A 13,457-nucleotide genomic window follows, 5' to 3' on the forward strand; every position below is an offset into this window, starting at 1 on the left:
GGAGGAGAAGCAGAAGGAAGTGTCTTCACGTAGAGACAAGAGAAAAATCAGTGGACGGTACATCAGAGTACAATGAAGAAATAAGTTGTGTACCATTAACTAGCTGTGCCCCAGTTTGTGTGACCCCTTTTATTGTGCTGTGAAACAAATGTGTGGAATCTCTGTCATCCCCAGCCCCTTGGGGGCTTCATCAGTCTGGTTCTTTGTAAGCAACAGAAAATGACTTGGGCTGACTTAAGCAAAGGGTAATTTACTGAAAGGATTTGGGGTAGCTCAGCGAGTCACTGGAAGGACTGGAGAATCGTGTGTGGGGGTCTACACACAAGACACATGCCCCAAAACATACTATAAAACTGATCCAAAGAGCACACTGCCGCCGCCGAGCACTAGATGCTGCAGCTGGACCAAAGCCTGTCGGTAGTACCGCTCAACGCTGCCCAGCTGCTTGGTGTCACGCCACTGCTCCGCCTCCCCAGAGAACGAGCCTCATGTCCCCACTTCTCTGGGTCACTAGCTCCTCCTTCCAGGTCTCAGGCGAGTGTTTCTGAGCTTAGGTCGTGTGCCAGTGCCTTAGCTGCAAGAAAGGCAGGGAAAGCTGCTTCCCCAGGCTTTGTCTTCCACCAGGAAGAGGGTGCTGGGCCGCTGAAAAGAGGGAAAAATCTTCCCACTGTACTGTTTGTACTCTTGGCACCTGTTGATTATATTTTGTCATTTATGGAAAGTTATTCTCAGTCTGAATTTAGTAACGCTTTTAGTATTATTGTGTTTTTTCCATCATCATAGCATCTAAAAGCACCCCCAAATTTATATATACTATTGTGTGTGTGTGTGTGTCTGTAGTCAGTGCTTGGTATGTGTGTGAACTTGAAGACCTTTTCTAGCCCCCCAGTATCTGGGCATCTGATGCTCATGGGTGTGGAAATGACTAACATAACATAGACTTCAGTCACTATTCCAAGAAGTGCTGGATTGATTCATCCATTCTAGTGTGTTAACCACTCTCTGGTTCTGGAGCTTAACTTTTATGAAATTGTTCTGGAAAGTTAGAGAGTGGATTGACCTCCCTTGAAAAAGATACTGAATGATCTGTTTTTATAAATTAAAACCTTCATTAGCCTATTTTTATTTTCAGCCTGATAAACCTCTCTAGTTAATATGTTGCATAATTTTACTACACTAGTGGCATTTTCTAGCATTTATCCAAAACCGTCTTTCAAATTTTACGTGTTACTCTCTGCTTCAATATTCCAGTGTTTAATCAGCAGTTTTCCAAACCTATTAACCATTACACACCAGTCAGTCTGAGGGAGGGTGATGTCCAAAACTGTCAGAGAAAATAGTAGTGTGGGCTTTGGGTCCAGTTAAACCAGGGATTATGTTTCTGCCCCAGTGTTCATTAACCTTGTAGGCTGGGGCACGTGCTTCAGTTCTCCTAAGTCTGTACTTCCTCTCTTTGTCCTACTGCTGGGTCACCTGGGAGATGATTCCTCAAAGCACCCGGTGCTTGGCACATACCAAGTCCTTAGCAAATATTGTTCTTCCCCTCTTCCCTCTTCAAATAACTTGTTTGTTCAAGAATTTAACTTAATGTTTTTATTTGTTTTAGTAGGTGGCAAGTGGGATAAACCATCAGAAATTTTGGAAATCAAGGGACAGAATTGGGAAGAACAAGTGAATAGTCTGCCTGAAGTTTTCAGAAAAGCTGGTTTTGTTATCGAAGCTTTCACTAGACTGCCATACCTGTGTGAAGGTGACATGTATAATGACTACTACGTTCTGGATGACGCTGTCTTTGTTCTCAAACCAGTATAAACACGTGGAGCTTGAAATTTTCACAGTCCACCCCAAGAATGTATGCTCCGGAAGAGGGTCTGCGTTCTCAATTATGCGAAGGGAGGACCTTTGGGGACTGCCATTCTAAATATCATGTAGGAATTTTAAAAGCCAAAATACTAATTATTTCTTTGTAGTGTGTAAAAGGAATGTTTTTAAAAAACAAAAACCCAACTCTTTGAGGATTTTTATTAACTCTTTACTCAGTAATGCAGGTCACACTCCGATTATGGAAGATATTTTTTATACTTAATTGCAGTAGGGACTCATTCCCAGGCAAAGCAATAGTCATGACTTCACATGGAACCAATAAATATGGATTGTTTTTAATAAAATGAAGACTGGCAATAAAACTGTCCATCCAGTTGCAAATATTGGTTATAGGGTATAGCCACTGATACTCTTTCATGTTTAGAAATTCTATCATTATTCAAGAAAATGTTTTTAATCATGCTAATAAACTTTTTTGGAGATGACTTTGGCATCATGTTTGAGTTAATATAAGGCTTCCCTAGCATCTGTCATTGCTTTGGCTTCAGGGGTACCCGAATAGTAGCAGTATGTGAAGGATGCAATTGACTTGAATGTGCGGTGAAGGAAGGCTTGAGACGGGGGTGGGGTGCTTACTGCAAGGTGTGGTGAACATAGGCAACCCAGACGAACCCGTAAAACAACCTCATTCAGATACAGTACTTCGAGGACCACTCTCACTCCCTAACTCATGTTGTTTTCAGAAGTGCGGAACACTGGATTCTGACTTTGTGGTAGCTTCTGTCCTACATTCAGAATTTTGTTTTTTCCGGACAGTCTCAGGTTCTCAGCATTGAAACATTCAGTTTTGTCTTCTGACAAAAATGCAACCTAAAAATGTTTTAATTCAGCTTCTTACTCTGTACTTGTATACATCTTTCCCAGAACTCGGCTCTTTCGAAATCCTTAACTGAGTTTATCGAAATCCTTGACTGAGTTTAGAGTTTGCCAAGAGTGTGGTTTGAGGAAACCATGTCAGACTCATGCATTCTAGAATCAGCAAGTACCTCCAACTATATATCCAGAAATGTTGCAATGAGGAACTCATTAGCAAGATCAATAGCCATTATGGATGTTACAAAGAGCAGAGCACTTAACCCAGAATCTAAAATCTCAGTAATAACAGATGCCAATTTGAGATCGTGGCTATTAATATGTTATTCTCACAACTTTATTTCTTTTGTCAGCCAGGTGTTTCATTAAATATTCTCATTCATATGCTCATAGAAGTTATCAGATCAGCACATTTACTGCAACACCTGGGTGTAAAGGAGAATTAAATCCTTGAGAAGAATGACTTTATTATTCATTGAGAACAGCATTCCCATGTCCTCACACCAATATCTTCCAATGTTATTGTGTAGTCATAAGAGTTGGGTTATGTGATTTATGCAAAAGTGTTATTGGTGTGTTCTAATGCTTTTTTCCAGGAATTCAAGTAAGTGAAGTGCAAATACTTAGCACCTTAGATTGTAAAAATAGAGGAAATGAGTAAACTTAATGTAGTTCTTGTACAGTTGAGTTTTGCTTCTTTATAAACTGTCATCATCAGGGGTTACTATTTAGACTGCCGAACAAGAGTGCAAGAGTGACGGATGTTCAAAGAGGCAGGCTGCCCCAAAGTGTTTCATAACCTTGAAATCCAGAATTAATTTGAGAGTCTATTTGAAAAACACACACCTCATTCTTTAGCCCCCAAATCAGAGAAAGCACAGACATTAATTTATTTCAAAGGTAAAAATACTTTCTCAAAATCTGAGGTTCTCTGAAAGCCAGCTTCTCAAAAGTGCGTTTTTTTTTTTTTTTTTTTGGTGAAAATTTAAACCAGCAAATCCGCTCACATTTCATGCCTGGTCTTGAAAGTCTTGATGGTGTGTCACCATTCCACTAGATGGCAGTGTTGCTTACTGAGTGTCAATGGCTGTTTTTTTCCCTAAATGGAGTCATGTTTTTTCTTTTTTCTCCCCAAAATACAATAAACTGCCTTCTTGTCTACACCATTCCTGTGTAAGTGCTTCATATCAAGTTAAGGTCGTACTAGAGGAATTAAGAAGAGCTCTATTTGTGGTCAAAGCAAGCTAACCAGTTGACCTTAAAGGTCACAGAGAAAGGAAATGCAAGCTGCACCTGTGAGTCAAAGCTCTTTGCACCTGCAGTTGTAAGCCCCTTGAGTGTTGAGACTACTGATTTCAGGGAAGGGAAGGGAAGGGAAGAAGACACAATGGCCTTAGTCATTTCTCCCTTGTGCAGAGTTGTTAAGAGAGACAGTGTATTTTCTACCCTTCTCAATGTCGCATCAGTTTTTACACAGTTGACCTTTAACAGAAAAGAAGCTGGGCTGGGAAATAAAGTAAAACTTAGCTGTTTCAAGTCGTCTTTCTGAGTAAAGCTTTGTTTTCACTTAGTTCTGAGTATAGTATTTAAATAGACTTATAATGAAGCAAGGTGCTTTCATCAACTGCTTCCCGCTGCTTGGTTACTGGTAAAAGTATTTCATGATCTTTTTTCTCTGAAAGCTACAGCACCTTCAACAGGGGCTTCTAGTGGCTAAAGTGACCTACTATGTTTGTGCAGATGCCTAAGTACCCCCCAAATAAGCTTTTTTCCAGTGCACCCATGTTGCAGCTGGAAGCTGGTGGACTGAGCTAGGGTTGTCCAGGCTGAGTTGTGCTGCCTAGGAGTCCACTGAGCACAACACTGGGCTCGCAATTGACTTGAAACAACCAGGATGCTCACTAAGTCACAACTTATCAAAGATAGAAAATCATGAATTGGCAGAAGGAAGTTCACACTGTGTCCATGCTAAGATCTAAGTGAAAAAATGCACCCAGGATCATTAAGGAAATATTACCGCAATATAAAATTCAACAGCCTGCCTTTTTGCAAGTAGTGGATGATGAGACAATAGCTGGGCAACAGTGAACAGCACAAGAAAAACAATTTCATATCTACCGTAGCTATATAGGTGTTCATATGTTTTGCTGCTTACCTTTATCAATTCTAATACATTTGTATTGTCTGCTATGTAGGAGTTGATTCTAACTTCTTTTTAGTTGTCACTTGCTTTTTAAAATTTTATTTTAAAATGAACTTTTATTTTGGAATAATGTTAGGTTTCAAGAAACCTTGCAAAGATAGTACAGAGAGTTCCTGTATACCCTTAACCCCCTAACGTTATCTTGCATAGAAGCCACGGTATGTTTGATCGAACCCACAGCGTCTGCAGTGGAAGCAGGGAGTCTTAACTGCTGGACCACCAGGGAAGTCCCTCTTCCCTTTTTAAAGTTGAGTAATATTCCATTGTATGTATTTTGCTTATCCATTCATCTGTCAATGGACACCTGGGTTACTTCCACCTTTTTGTTATTGAGAATAATAACAAAATGCTGCTATGAACATGGGTGTACAAATAATCTGTTTGAGTCACTGTTTTCACTTCTTTCGGGTATATACCCAGAAGTGGAATTGCTGGATCAGATGGTAATTCTATGTTTAATTTTTTGAGGAATTGCCATATTGTTTTCCACAGTGGCTGCACCATTTTACATTCCCACCAACGGTGCACAGGGGTTCCAATTTCTCCATATTCTCCCTAACACTTGTAATTTTGTATTTGTCTTGATAGTAGCCATTCAGTGGATATGAGGTGGTTTTGCGTTTCCTTGATGATTTGTTTTTACAGTACAATTTGTACAGCATTGGGTTTCATTTACTAGTAACTTGCACTTTATAGCTTGCTATCTATATTGATATCAATGAATTGGAATCAGTGTCCACTGATACCAAAGTACTTCTTTTTAGTTATGAAATTTCATACTTTTGGAAAATTAGGAGAATATTATTACATAACTAGAACTTAAGATTTCCCTCTGGATTTTAGAATCAATATGCTGTATTCACATGAATTAAATACTAGTGTATTTTTGATGCAAAGCCATTTAAAAATTACTTTCAGTAAGCATAAAATGAAAAGTAAAGATCCCCTTTCTCCACCCCCAAATAAATGACCATGTGAAACTGGAATGTCTTATTACAGACCTGCATTTCTTAAATTCTGGAAAATAATTAAGAGCAGGTAGAATGCCCAAATGCTGTTTTCTTATATCCTGTTCAGGAGTCAACACAGAATATGGGTTTTAAATGCCTTTGAACCCTCAACACTTTTCAAATGGTAGAGTTGTGGTGTTTGAGAATACAGTGGCCGTCATTTTTATACTCAGCAGAACAAAAAAGTTTTCCCTGCCCTTGATTTTGCCACCTTGTTTTTATTATTTATTATTTATAAGGTGGCTGTGACTGATCATAAAGCCCTACTGGTTTTGGCATGTTTGTTATAGAAAAAGTAGAAAATACCGACAGGTGTAAAGAAGAAAATGCAAGTAGGTTTTACCTGTATCATAATCTTAGAGCACCACTGTTAACGTTTTGGTATATGCCCTTCTAGACTTTTTTACATCCATATATGTACCCACACATACACATTTACAAATTAACATGAAAATTTTTGACAATAAAAAGATACTTTTATTCTTGCGAGATAAATCATGTGAAACTCGTAGACACCTATTTTCTAAATCAAAAATTGACAAAGGATGGAAGACATTTTCTATCATTTAGTGCTTGAGAGCAAGATTCTTGTTTAAAGGATTAAACCAGAGGCCTGGGGATAAAAGGATGTTTTTGAGGATGCTGATAAATATTATAACTATTTTAAATATAAATTTATTTATTTTATCGTTTTTGGCTGCCTTGAGCCTCCGTTGCTGTGCGCAGGCCTTCTCTAGTTGCGGCAAGCGGGGTCTACTCTTCGTCGCGGTGTGCGGGCTTCTCATGGCGGTGGCTTCTCTTGTTGCGGAGCACGGGCTCTAGGCACGCAGGCTTCAGTAGTTGTCGTTCTCCGGCTCTAGAGCGCAGGCTCAGTAGTTGTGGCGAACGGGCTTAGTTGCTCCGCGGCATGTGGGATCTTCCCCGATCAGGGATCGAACCTGTGTCCCCTTCATTGGCAGGCAGATTCTTAATCACTGCGCCACCAGAGAAGCCCCACAACTATTTATAAATAATATAAATATTACATTAAAACCATCAGATGAGCAACAGAGCAGTACAGTTGGCCATTTCTGAAGAGGATGTCTAATTTTGCCACTGACAAAGTAATTTTGCATTACACAAAGTAATTTTGCATTACACATTTTAAAAAAGTTATTTTAAAAAAAAATTTCAGGCATTGAGATGTATTTCATTAAATGTAAAGGATTGCAAGGAAATCTCTAGAGTTCACAATTATATTTTCATTAGAAAAGACAGTTATTCATCATTTCACCATGAAAACCTAACACTTCAATGTATTTCCTTTCTGTTTTTTTTTTTTTTTTTTTTTTTTTTTGCGTACGCGGGCCTCTCACTGTTGTGGCCTCTCCCGTTGCGGAGCACAGGATCCGGACGCGCAGGCTCAGCGGCCACAGCCCACAGGCCCAGCCGCTCCACGGCATGTGGGATCTTCCCGGACCGGGGCACAAACCCATGTCCCCTGCATCAGCAGGCGGACTCTCAACCACTGCGCCACCAGGGAAGCCCTCCTTTCTGTTTTAATACAAGTGCATATAATATATATTACTTCATATTTGGCTTTTTTTGGATATAAAGTGATTTCCTTGTGTTTCTATTGTACAGTCTTCATTATACCCATTTAAATAGCTGTATAACCCACGAAATGGATGTAGCATAGTTCACATAACCATTTCCTTAATGGTGAACTCAAGCTGGATCTTCTCCTACCGCCCCCCACCCCTTCTTTCTGTATTTATATGTAATGCTGCTGCAGTAAATATTTTGCTGCGCAAACTTTTTTACTTCTGAGCATTTTTTTCTCCTTATATAAATTTGGCCATGTTTACTGACCTAGGGGTCTGAATATCTTTACGGTTCTTCTTCCCCTTTCCCTTCCCCTTCTTCCTTTTCATCTTCTTCTTCTTTTAAAACCCTTTTTATTACAGAAAATTCCAAGCTCACGAAAAAGAAGAAAACAGATAACAATAACCCCTGCTCAGGCTGCAGCAAGTATCAACACATGACCAGTTTGTTTCACCCAGATTCCTGCCACTCCTTGGTCCCCGTTATTTCCACGTAAATCCCAGACATCATATTTCAGGTTTGCAAATATATATCTGCAAAAGATAAGGACTCTTTAAAAAGAGCCATACTGCAATTGTCACCCCTAAAAAACCTAACCATTAAACATCCAGCGACTACATTGCTGCAGTTGTCCTATCATTTTTAAAATAGTTTGTTTGAATTCAGATCCAAATAAAGTCGCTACATTGTAATTGGTGGATGTGTTTGGAGAGCCCTTCAGCCTCTTTCCTCGCTGCTGTCTCGGAGAGGGGCGAGGGAGAGCGCGTTTCCGCCTGCGTCTTGCACGCTTCGGGATTGTGACCCCCGCTGCGCTCGGTGCCCGGGTTTCCACTCGGGCAGCCGCCGCCGGGAGGTGGGCGCGGTTCCCACCGCCCGCGCGCTGGACTCAGAGCAGCCAAGCGGGGCACCGCAGGTGAGGCGCGGGCGGCCGGGGAGGACCCCGCGGGGCCGGGCGCAGGGACGCGGGCGGGCGCAGCTCAGGCGCTGGGGTCGCGCGGGGGCCAGGAGCTCGACGCGGGCCCGGTGCAGGAAAGGGGCCCAAGGTGTGCGTGGGGCGGCGGGTGACAGACAAAGGAGAGGGGGCAAATGGCGGATTCAGCGGCTTTAAGGGCTCGCGGGGGCGACGGCGTCATGGGAGGGGGTGGGGAGGAAATTTCCAAGAAAGGGATCCGAAGCCACTTAATAATAGTAAGAAGAAGAAAATGATAATACCAGGAGCAACAACAATAGCATCAGTAATAATAATAGCTACTATTCATCGAGTGTTTATATGTCCCACGCTGGGCTCAGGTTTTTTAACATATTTTACATATAAGGAAAGTTCTTTGCATAGTTTACATATTTTATCTCATGGCTGTTGCGAGCAAGAAATGAGAGTATCAGGAAGAGCACAGTACTGACTCTGCATTGCATAAATTGATGAACTTTAAAAATGTTTATACAGTCTTTCGGAGGGAGGTACTATTGGCATCCCCATGGGACAGAGGAGGAAATGCAAGCTCAGAGAGGTCAAGGAATTTGTTGAAGAGCACACAGCTAGTAATGGGTGGTTTAAATGAAAACGGGGGCTTCTATCCCTGAGGTGGCACCTCCCACCTGGAGTTTTAGGTTCAGAGTTACTGAGCAGAGGCTGGAGAGCAGAGCCAGTATGTGCTTGGAATCATTTAGCTCTGGGTTTGGGACCTGGCCCTGCCACCTACTAGCTGTGTGACCTCGGGCAGGTCACTGGACCTTTTAGAACCCGTTTCCTCGTCTGTGAAATAGAAATAACAGTAATATTTGCCTCAAAGATTCTGCAAGGACTGAGAGAGGCAACGTGCATAGAGGGGCGCGTGCTTTGTTCTCTCTCATTCAACGGTTGCTACAATTATGATTACTAGGGAGTCCCGCCATTTGCTTGCTCTGTGACCTCTGCATGTCCACTGAACTCACCTCTGAGACCAAGTAAAGTAAACCTTCAGGGCTGGTGGACTGAGTAAATGAATTGGTCTGGCAGATGGAAGATGCCCAGTGAGACCAGCATCCTCCTGTCTCTTCTTTTATCACAGAATCCCAGGCCTTCCATTTTGCTCTCCTGAGACTAAAAGAGAGGAAGGGGAATGACTGTCCAGAGTCTCGCTATCAGTGACAGAGCTGGGACCGGCACTTAGGCCTCATGCCTGTAGTCCAGAAAGCTCCTATTCCCTTGAGTTCTACAACCCTTGTGAGCCGGGAAGTTCTAATGCCATGGTTTGAAATAAAATCCAAATCCAGTTCAAATAGCCTGGTATTCTACAAACCAGACAAGTTAGCCCACTTTGCATTCATAGTAATGAAAATAGTCTTGTGGGGTTTTTTTGTTTTGTTTTATTATTATTATTATTATTTTTTGCGGTACGCGGAGCTCTCACTGTTGTGGCCTCTCCCGTTGCGGAGCAGAGGCTCCGGACGCGCAGGCTCAGCGGCCATGGCTCACGGGCCCAGGTGCTCCGCGGCATGTGGGATCTTCCCGGACCGGCTCACGAACCCGTGTCCCCTGCATCAGCAGGCGGACTCTCAACCACTGCGCTACCAGGGAAGCCCTTGTGTTTCTTTTGATTTTTGTTTCTGGGAGAAAATCTCCAAGATAGTGTCTGTAGGTCCGTATGTATGTGTCCATGATTCAGACCTTAAATGGAGCTGCTTTGCAGACAGTAAAACTTCATGTACTTTTGAATTGTTGGTTTGTGTCTGGGATGGGATGCCCCAGCGTTGGAGGAACCTCCTAGCATCTTTGCAAGTTTCATGGAAGATGAAATGTCTCTCATCCCTTGGGTGACCAGCTCATCCTGTTTTGCCTGCACCTTTCTGGGTTTTAAAGCTGAACCCTCCCTGCTCATCCAAAAGCAGGAAGTTTTTTAGGAAACCATGTTCATTTCAGGTTTGTGGTTATTGTTGCTGGTTTCATTTTGAGTTCCTTCAAAGCAGTCCTTGGTTGCCTGATTTTCACCCATCTGCTGGGAGAGGGCCTTTAGGTGGGAAGAGGGGCGGGCTGCGTGGAGAAAACTATCGACCCCCAAATCGCCATTGCCCAGCTCAGTCCTTTTAATCCTCTTGGCCGAGCTCCTGAAAGAGAGTGACCCGAAGGGCTTTTAATTAAAACCAAATCCCATCCTGGCGATGGGCTGGGGTTTCGTTGGAACGAAGACTTTATGTGCAGCAGAAAGTGGGGCATCTGTTTCAGTAATTGTAAACCCCTTGTATAGTTAATAGGGAGACTGTAGCAATAAGCACAAGAAGCCTCATTGTCTGGGAAACTGGAGAATTGTGAATGAGGCCAATGCCCCAGGGCAGCTGACCAAAGGGAAGGGAGAAAAAAGGGCCAAAGGTTCCCCAAAGTCCCCAAACCAGTAAGAGTTATTATGAGAGTTGAACATACCAGCCTGCAGGGTGGGATTGATGGAGCAGAATGTGTCTACAAAGTGCTTTGGGATCAGGTTCGCTCAAAACCTGTTAGAATGCGCTGCTTTTGGTGTCTGGAGGTTTCAAAAGTTTCAGTTTGTTTTTGCCCTGGGCGGTCAAGTGAGCATACCTGTTTCCAAAGTTGGTTGAGAAGTCCCCTTGGGGGATAAAGAATCTATTTGCATAACAAGCCAGGCAATAGCAGGGGAATCTGTATTAGAGGGTGCTGGGGTGCCTATAATCTCAAGAAACCATGGGTGTGCATTATGGTGCAAGTTCCCAAGGGGGTGGCATCCTGTGACTGAAGTGAGCCTGGGAGTCAGGTACCACCCTCACCTGTTTTCCTACCAGTCCTCTGGCCACTCCTCTCAGCCCCCTTTCCCAGTTCCTCCTTATCTCTCCACTTTCTTTTATGAAAAAACACAGTATCTCTCTCTTTTTTTAATTTTTAAATTTTATTTATTTATTTATTTTTGGCTGTGTTGGGTCTTCATTGCCGCTCGCGGGCTTTCTCTAGTTGCAGCGAGCGGGGGCTACTCTTCGTTGCAGCGTGCAGGCTTCTCATTGCGGCGGCTTCTCTTGTTGTGGAGCACGGGCTGTAGTCACACAGGCTTCAGTAGTTGCAGCACTTGGGCTCAGTAGTTGTGGCTCGCGGGTTCTAGAGCACAGGCTCAGTAATTGTGCATGGACTTAGTTGCTCCGCAGCATGTGGGATCTTCCCGGACCAGGGCTCGAACCCGTGTCCCCGGCATTGGCAGGTGGATTCTTAACCACTGCACCACCAGGGAAGCCCCCAAAGACAGTCTTTTTTGTTTTGCTTTTTCTTTAAAAAAATCATTTATGTGGAAAATTTCAAGCCCATATAAAGGTAGACACAAGAATATAATGGGCCTTATGTACCCATCACCCAGCTTCAGTTGTCAACTTGTTTCATCCATCCCTATTTCCTCCCTCCTGTATTATTTTGAAGCCATCTCAAATGTCACATTTCTTATGTAAATATATGAGTGTAGCTCTAAAAGTGGGCTTGGCAAACTTATTCAGTAAAGGAACAGAGAGTAAATATTTTCGGCTTCGTGGGCCACACAGCCTCTGTTGCAACGTCCCAGCTCTGCCGTTGTAGTGTGCAAGCAGCCATAGACGCTACTTAAATGAGTGAAATGGCTGTAGTCCAATAAAACTGTATTTATGGACACTAACGTTTAAATTTCAAACATGAAATTTTCACGTGTCAAGGAATGCCGTTCTTTTGATTTTTCGAAACTTTAAAAATGTAAAAACCATTTTTAGCTCACGAGCCACACAGAACCAGGTAGCCTTTGAATTTGGCCCTTGGCTTGTAGTTTGCGAGCCCCTTGTAGGAGGTCATCGAGAGGACGTGACCGCCTGTTGACCCTGGAGCTGGACTTGGGAATCAGAGCCTCCTCACCCCTCCCCCGTCCTTGGAACGTACATTCTGCTCACTATTCCCACAGTGGGAGCGTTTTCAAGGACGCAGCCTTGAGAGAGCAGTGTGTTGTTGAGACGGTCTGGACAGTATACATGACTGAGCTCCATTAAGGCCTCTATAAACTTTCTATATTCTGGGGGGCGGGGGTGGGGATCTTGCGGCCCCTCAAGACAAGCTTACTGTATAGCACAGGGAACACTACTCAGTATTCTGTAATAACCTTTATGAGAAAAGAATCTGAAAAAGAGTGGCTATATGTGTATGTATAACTGAATCACTTGGCTGTACACCTGAAACTAACACAACATTGTAAATCAACTCTACAATATAAAATAAAAATTAAATTAACAAAACAAAACAAAAAATCCCTCATTAAAATATGTAACGGCAACAACAACAAAGACAGGCATTGTAAGTAGGTTTCCTTGCTTATTACACCTGTCCCCTACCAATCTTCCTCAGTCTCCCCTTACCCTCCCTGTATGGGGGCCAGCGTGTGAACCAACATCCCTCCTTTAAAAGATAAGTACTCCTTTAAAAATATAACCACATTTCTGTTATCAACAGTATTTCTTTAAAATCTTAAGATAACCACTCGACGTGCAAATTTCCCCAGTTGTCCCACAGTCTTTGTTTTTTACGGGTTGCTTGAATCAAGATGCAAATAGAGTCTGTATGCTACAAGTAATTGTTATACCTCTTAAGTTTTTCAAGTTCCTCCGTGTGTGTGTGTCTGTGTCTATTTCTGTCTGTCTCTTTGCAGTATATTTGCTGAAGAAACTAGGTGGTTTATTCTGGGGAGTCTCCTACAGTTTTGAGTTTGCTGGTTGCACCTGGTCTACCTAACATTTTAACAAAGGAATGCTTGGGTCTCAGTCCTTGAAACTTACCCACGTCTCCCTACGCTCACTTTCTTGGTGATCTCATCCAGTGTCCTGGGTTCAAGTATATGCTGACTGCTCTGCATAGATAGCTCCAGTCTGGAGCTCTCCCCTAACTGCAGGCTCAAACACCAAACTGCCTACTTGCTTTCTCCACTTGAACAATTAATAGTCTTCTCCAGCTTAGCTTGTCCACATCTGAGCTCCAGGGC

The 13,457-nt window shown here is 42.7% G+C and overlaps 1 protein-coding gene across 3 annotated transcripts in view; it reads left to right on the forward strand.

Annotated features, from left to right (window-relative positions):
• METTL9 (methyltransferase 9, His-X-His N1(pi)-histidine) overlaps positions 1 to 2,309 on the forward strand; it is a 43,403-nt gene extending 41,094 nt beyond the window's left edge. For 2 of the 3 annotated variants that reach the window (XM_060123592.1, XM_060123594.1), the window contains exon 5: positions 1,607 to 2,309. In XM_060123592.1, coding sequence (XP_059979575.1) covers positions 1,607 to 1,812 — 206 coding nt within the window. In that variant the 3' untranslated portion in view covers positions 1,813 to 2,309. The remainder of the gene's footprint in view (positions 1 to 1,606) is intronic. The other variant, XM_060123593.1, reaches the window with a different exon arrangement.
• Positions 2,310 to 13,457: the final 11,148 nt, after the last annotated feature.

This window comes from Lagenorhynchus albirostris, chromosome 15, assembly GCF_949774975.1.
Source record: "Lagenorhynchus albirostris chromosome 15, mLagAlb1.1, whole genome shotgun sequence".
Classification (NCBI taxonomy): domain Eukaryota; kingdom Metazoa; phylum Chordata; class Mammalia; order Artiodactyla; family Delphinidae; genus Lagenorhynchus; species Lagenorhynchus albirostris.